A 7,542-nucleotide genomic window follows, 5' to 3' on the forward strand; every position below is an offset into this window, starting at 1 on the left:
TGGGGAGAATCAGGTCATCTGGGGCCAAAGGAGATTATCTGTAAACCCTAGGTGATGTGAAAAGCCAGAAGTTGAGATCTGGATCAACAGTAAGAGTTGGCTGATTTTCATATATCTTTAGATCAAAGCCTGCTTGTCCATGTATCTCAACTATTCCCTTCCCTGGAACACTTTATTGTATCTTTGTTCACCACGGCTATGTCTCTGAAACAATAGGAATTATATTCTATTCAGATGCACAGCTTTGGTTCATTACTTTCAATTGTAAGAGACAAACAAAGTTTTATGATATGACTGAGTACTCATGCACAGTTCCACTAGACTGTTCACCATCTTCAAATACCTCTCCACTGTCACCTTTGGTGGCCCCAGAGAGACCAGATTTAGCAGTACAGGTATGAGAGATGCCCACTATAGTTACAGGTAGTGCTGGTCTAGGTGCTCACTCAGGCACAGGCAGTGCTGGTCTAAGTGCCATTTAAGTTTCTCTTACTCATATTTTCCTTAGCCAGCAACCTGCATTTAATTTATTATTGCCAGCACATTTCATTAAACTGACCACGTTTTTATTACATTAGAATTGATAAGCTCTATCTGTTCAGCTAAACCTTAAATATTTCTCTACTTTGAACTGTTTTGGGAGATAGTGAACACACAAAATATTAACAAAAAGACTGAGTATGTTTATGTATTTTCTCTGTTATACATTTAAATAAATTAATTGGAAAAATAAATAAGAGTAATAGCATGCCATAAGTTTTCATTATTTCCTTGGAATAGTGGGCTACATAGAATATGCCTAAATGTGCCTGCCCATCCCACCAGAATGCTGTGAGATATTGACCTAAATTTCAACTATCTTGGCTGTTTCACTTATTTTTATTGAATTGACCAATTAAATTTGTGTTTAAGGATGTTACCCATGTGAGTTTATAATTTCAAAATGTTTCCTATATCTTAACTCAGCTTGGATCAACTGAGAAACAACACTGTTTTCTTTAAAAATAATCAGTAAGTAATAATGATATGAGACAGAAATCGATATTCTCATAACTATTTCTGAATACTGTTATTGAAAACTAGTTCAGATAGTGTTTGTAGGACCTAGTTTGTCCAAGGACCCTTGATGTCTCATCTTTGTTGTACACAAACTTCATTTTATAGAGGGAGGTGATGAAAGCAAGAATAATTGCTAGCATTAAAGGAGTTCTGCTGTGTTATCCCCTTTGTATCATTTGGTCTCTTGAGCAGTTCTATAGGATGGATAATTTCATCATCTCCATTTATACATGAGACTACTGAGGCTGAGCCAAGTTAGCATGATGAGGGGATGTACCAGCAAGTGAATGCCAGATCCCCCGTCTACCTGTGTTGTTACAGTATATACAGTAAATTTTTTTGTTCTGTTTTTCGAGACAGGGTTTTTCTGTGTAGCTCTCACTGTCCTGGAACTCACTCTGTAGACCAGGCTGGCCTTGAACTCAGAAACCCGCTTGCCTGTGCCTACCAAGTGCTGAGATTAAAGGCATGCACCACCACTGCTTGGCTATACAGTAAATTATTATTGAGATATAGCAGGTCTACAATATTGTAGAAACTCAGGTAAGTATAAAAATGAAAATAAAAGCCACAGTATCCTTTTTTCATTTTTTATTAGATATTTTCTTCATTTTCATTTCAAATGCTATCCTGAAAGTTCCCTATACCCTCCCCCTGCCCTGCTCCCCAACCCACCCACTCCTGCTTCCTGGCCTTGGCATTCTCCTGTACTGGGGCATATAATCTTTGCAAGACCAAGGGCCTCTCCTCCCAAAGATGGCCCACTAGGCCATTTTCTGCTGCATATTCAACTAGAGACACAAGCTCTGGGGGTGATGCTTAGTTCATATTGTTGTTCCTCCTATAGGTTTTCAGACCCCGTTAGCTCCTTGGGTACTTTCTCTAGCCCCTTCATTGGGGGCCCTGTTTTCCATCCAATAGATGACTGTGAGTATCCACTTCTGTATTTGCCAGGTACTGGCATAGCTTCACAAGTGATAACTATATCAGGGTCCTATCAGCAAAATCTTGCTGGCATATGTAATAGTGTCTGGGTTTGCTGGCTGTTTATGGGATGGATCCCTGGGTGGGGCAGTCTCTGGATGGTTCTTCCTTCATACCCTTACTTTTTAAAGTTTGTTTTTTATTTGATTATAATAATTCCATTTCTTTGGAAATGGTTCACACAGTGTGTATGTTTGTGTGCACATTTGTGTGTGTGTGTGTGCACAGGTACGCCTCTGTGTTTATCTATGGGGAAGTGTGAAATAGAGATACACACATACAAGGAGAGAGATACAGAGCACATTCATGAGAGTAATTACTGAAGGTAAACTTATACAAGATAAGGAGAGCATTTCTTTTATTTTAAAGTATTTTATTAGATATTTTATTCATTTACATTTTAAATGCTATCCTGAATGTCCCCTATACCCTCCCCCCCCCGCCCTGCTCCCCTACCCACTCACTCCCACTTCATGGCCCTGGCTTTACCCTGTATGGGGCATATAAAGTTTTCAAGACCAAGAGGCCTAGGAGATCATTTCTTATACTCCTAAGAGCTTTGGGTGCTCATTCCTTGTTGATATAGAAGATATAGTATCATGCAGAATGTATTGTCCTGTGTGTAGTTTGTGACTATTAACACTTGTTTGTTTGTTTGTTTGTTTCTTCCTTCCTTCCTTCCTTCCTTCCTTCCTTCCTTCCTTCCTTCCTTCCTTCCTTCCTTTCTTTTTATAGTTGAAATGTTTTATATCTTGGACACATATTGGTAGCAGCTGTAAGGTCAAAGGTAAGCTACATCGCCATTACAAACATTTACTTATTTTAATTTTTATATTTTTAAAAACTAATTAAATAAGGAATGCACTTTACATCCCAATGTCACTCTCTCATCTCCCAATCCACCTTTTGCTGATCTTTCCCCCATATCCCCCCCTCTTCTTCTCTGAGAAGGTGGAGCCCCCCCTGGGTATCAACAACCCCTGGTAAACCAGTCATTGCAGGACTAGGCACATAGGCACATCCTCTCTCACAGAGACCAGGCAAGGCAGCCCAATTAGGAGAACAAGATCCACAGGCAGGCAACACCCTCATGGCCAGCCCCTACTCCAGTTGTTCGGAGACTTGCATGAAGATCAAGGTCCACATCTGATACATATGTGCAAGGAGCCTAGATCCAGTTCATGCTCACACTTTGTTTGGTGATTCAGTGTCTGGGAGCCCCCAAGGGTTCAGGTTAGTTGACTCTGTTGTGGGTCCTGTAAAATCCCTATCCTCTTCAGATCCATCAATCCTTCCCCAAACTCTTCCATTAGACTGCCTGAGTTCCATGTAATGCTTGGCTGTAGGTCCCTCCATCTCTTTTGGGTCAGCTGTTTGGTAGAGCCTCTCAGAGGACAGCCATGCTAGACTAATCATAACAGTATAATTAATAGTGTTAGGGATTGGTGCTTGCCCATTGGATGGGTCTCAAGTTGGGCTGGTTATTGGTGGCCATTCCCTCAGTCTCTGTTCTTCCCCCGTCCCTGAATTTCTTCTAGAGAGGATAAATTTTGGGTCAAAAGTTTTGTGGGTGGGTTGGTGTCCCTATAACTCCATAGGGGTTCCTGCCTGGCTATAGGAGGTAGCCTTTTTTTGGCCCTATCCCCAGTGTTATGAGTCACAGATAATGTCACCCCATTGATTCTTGGGGGGTTTCCTTTATCACAAGTCTCTGTCACAGTCCCTAGATGTCCCTCCCCACCCATTTCAGTGGGTGCAGATTTCCATTCATTCTCATGGTCATCTGGCCATCTCTCCTATCCTTCCCCACACCTGATCCTGGACCTTCCAATACATTCCCTATCCCCTCTCCCACTCAGTTGCTTCTGTCCATCTGCCTCTTATGACTATTTTATTCCTCATTGTAAGCGAGATTAAAATATCCTTGTTTGTGCCTTCCTTCTGCTTTAGTTTATTGGGTCTGTGGAGTGTAGCATGGGTATCCTGTATTTTATGGCTAATATCCACTTGTAAGTGAGTACATGCCCTGAATGTCCTTTTGGACCTGGGTTACCTCACTCTGGATGATATTCTCAAGTTCCTTCCATTTGCTTGCAAAATTTATTATGTCTTTGTTTTAATAGCTAAATAGTATCCCATTGTAGATGTACCATATATTCTTTATCCATTCTTCAGTCAAGGGATATCTAGGTTGTTTTCCGTTCCTGGCTATTATGAATAAAGGTACTATGAACATACTTGAGCAAGTGTCTTTGTGGGATGGTGGGGCATCTATTGGGTATATGCTCAGGAGTTGTATATCTGGGTTCTGAGGTAGAACTATTCCAAGTTTTCTGAGACACTGACAAATTGATTTCCAAAGTGGTTGTACAAGTTTGCACTCTCACCAGCAATGGAGGTGTGCTCCCCTTGCCATATCCTTGACAGCATGTGCTATCACTTGAGGTTTTTTATCTTAGCTATTCTGATGTGTGTAAAAGATGTAACCTTAGAGTTGTTTTGAATGACATTTCCCTGATGACTACAGACCTTGAAAATTTCTTTAAGTGCTTCTTAGTCATTATAGATTCCTTTGTTGAGAATTCTCTGTTTAGCTTAGTACTCCATATTTAAATTGGGCTCTTTCAGTTGTCTATGTCTAACTTCTTGTGGTCTTTATACGTTTTGGATATTAGCACCTCTATCAGATAGAGGGTTGGTGAAGATCCTTTCTCAATCTGTAGGATTCTGCTTTGTCCTATTGAGTGTGAACTTGCCTTACAGAAGCATGTCAGTTTCCTGAGGTCACATTTATCAATTGTTGATCTTAGAGCTTGAGCTCATCTATGATGATGGGAGATATTTCCATAGCTGATATCTTCCTCAATTTCTTTCTTCAGGAACTTGAAGATCATGTAATACATATCTTTTATTTGTTTGATTAGAGTGACACCAAGATATTTTATATTATTCATGGCTATTTTAAAGGGTGTTGTTTCCTTAATTTCTTTCTCAGCCTCATTTATAAATGAGAGGTATTGGTTTCTTTGAGTTAATTTTATTTCCAACCACTTTGCTGAAAAAAATTTTTTTTATCAACTGTAGAATTCTTAGGTAGAATTTTAGGGTTACTTATGTATACTACCATGATACTGGAAAATAGCAATACTTTGACTTCTTTCTTCCCAATTTGTATCCTCTTGATCTACTTTAGTTGTCTTATTGCTCTGGCTAGAACTTCAAGTACTATATTGAATAGATAGGGAGAGAGTTGTCTGACTTGTCTTGTATCTGATTTTAGTGGAATTGCTTCACGTTTCTCTCCAACAGACCCTGTGTACACATGGTCAGCATGGGCAAAGTATAAGCTTTTTTTCTTTCCAGTTGATTTCAATGTCCCAGGGTATTTTGATCTGCCTGGATTCTGGCTATGAATCCATAGCTTGCTGGAGCCATTGGGTCTCATTGTTGATGGGTGAAGACATCTTAGGAAGATTGGAGACCTGGCATCACTCTATCCAGATGCAGCTGTCAGTCATGTTGGTTAGCAATCTTTAACAGTAACAATCAAGATCTAATGTACAGTCTCCATGTACCCAAGTGTGGGCTGAGTCTATGCATTAGTCACTGACTCTAGCATCTCAGTAATTTTCTATTCAAAGACTTCTGCTTTCCTCTCTTTAAGTAAGTGTTCCAAGTCATTGTGTGGAAACCACTGGGATAGTTTAATATAGAGCAAAGAGAATCAGAACTAAATTGTGAAATCACTAATATCCTTCTGAGTGTCTGTTAATTAGAGGTAACATACTCACAAAAGAGACAGACACTTTGGCATCAAGGCATATGTGCCTCCTTCTAAGGTCCCTCATGTGGTCCTTCCATAAGAAGACAAATTTAAACTTTACTAGGATCTTATTATTCTGCTACACAGTTGTATGAATTACAAATGTGACAGTGTGCTGAAGACTTGTGAGTTTGTATGTATACTTATGTGTTTGTACATGCTTGTTTGTGTGATCACTTATTTTTTAGATATTGTTTTATGAAGTTGTCATTAAAGATTAAAATGTTTATCATTATCAATCATCAAAAAATGATCCAGTGTCACTGGAGTCAGCAATGATTTTCTCATTTCCTTTCTGGTTTTAGGAACACTAGCACTGAAGAGATGATTGGGGAAAGAAATATTACCACGATCACCCAGTTCATCCTCCTGGGATTCTCAGATTTTCCTAGAATCACGGTTCTGCTTTTTGTCATATTTTTGATGATCTACATTATGACTATGACCTGGAACTTGTCCCTTATTGCTTTAATAAGAATGGATTCCCACCTTCATACACCCATGTATTTCTTCCTTAGTAATCTCTCCTTTATAGACCTCTGCTTTGTTACTTCCACAGCCCCCAAGATGCTTTCCAACTTCTTCCAGGAAAAGCAAACTATCAGCTTTGTGGGCTGCATAGTTCAATACTTTATCCTTTCCACTATGGGACTGACTGAATGTTGCCTCATGACAGCCATGGCCTATGACAGGTATGCTGCCATTTGTAACCCTCTTCTGTACTCATCAATCATGTCACCCACACTATGTGCTCAGATGGTGATGGGAAGCTACACAGCAGGACTCACAGGTTCTGTATCTCAGATATGTGCCTTGCTGCAGCTCTATTTCTGTGGACCTAATGTCATTAGGCATTTCTTCTGTGACATATCTCAGCTACTAAATCTATCCTGTAGTGATGCTTTCTTTGTACAGGTCCTTCTTGCTATATTAACCATGTGTTTTGGAATAGCAAATGCCTTAGCTACCATGCTGTCCTATGGTTTTATCGTCCTTTCCATCTTAAAGATCACTTCAGCTAAAGGCAGGTCCAAGGCCTTCAACACCTGTGCTTCTCATCTGACAGCTGTTTCTCTCTTCTATAGTACTGGCATCTTTGTCTATTTGCGATCCAGCTCTGGTGGCTCCTCCAGTTTTGACAGATTCACATCTGTCTTCTACACTGTGGTGATTCCCATGTTGAACCCTTTGATTTATAGTCTGAGGAACAGGGAAATCAAAGACGCCATGAAGAGGTTTCATAAAAAGAAAATCTGCAGCTAATGTTGCAGATAAGATTATTTCAACAAAATGCTATGTAAGATTTTCTGCTACCCACACTCATGTGCACATGGGTAGAACACTACAAAGTTCATGGTACTTCAGATAAATCTGACTTTTAAACAGAGTGTATGCCAAAATGAACCAATGATTGATTTGTTGTCATCGAATCACATCCGCTTTAAGAAGAGTATGGCCATAATTTCCATGTTACAAAATGAGCATCTCATCAGTAATTATTCTATCTATAGGTATTTGAGAAAATCAAGTTGGGAAAGTTCTGGAAGCCTGAACCTGTTAAATCACTAGCCTAAGCCTCTACAGAAGATTCCTGATTGATTCTCATCCCCAAGTCTTCTAACAATTGTGTCATCAGTATTTTGATGTAGTGTAATAAAGCCATTGATTATTCTATG

General features: G+C 39.6%; 1 protein-coding gene across 1 annotated transcript; it reads left to right on the forward strand.

Annotated features, from left to right (window-relative positions):
• Positions 1-6,190: 6,190 nt before the first annotated feature.
• Positions 6,191-7,129, forward strand: LOC110314870 (olfactory receptor 5AN1-like). Its single transcript, XM_021189076.1, has one exon. The coding sequence runs from the start codon at positions 6,191-6,193 to the stop codon at positions 7,127-7,129; it is 939 nt and encodes a 312-aa protein (XP_021044735.1).
• The last annotated feature ends 413 nt before the right edge of the window (positions 7,130-7,542 follow it).

The sequence above is a fragment of the Mus pahari genome, unplaced genomic scaffold (genome assembly GCF_900095145.1).
Source record: "Mus pahari unplaced genomic scaffold, PAHARI_EIJ_v1.1 scaffold_12167_1, whole genome shotgun sequence".
Taxonomy (NCBI): Eukaryota; Metazoa; Chordata; class Mammalia; order Rodentia; family Muridae; genus Mus; species Mus pahari.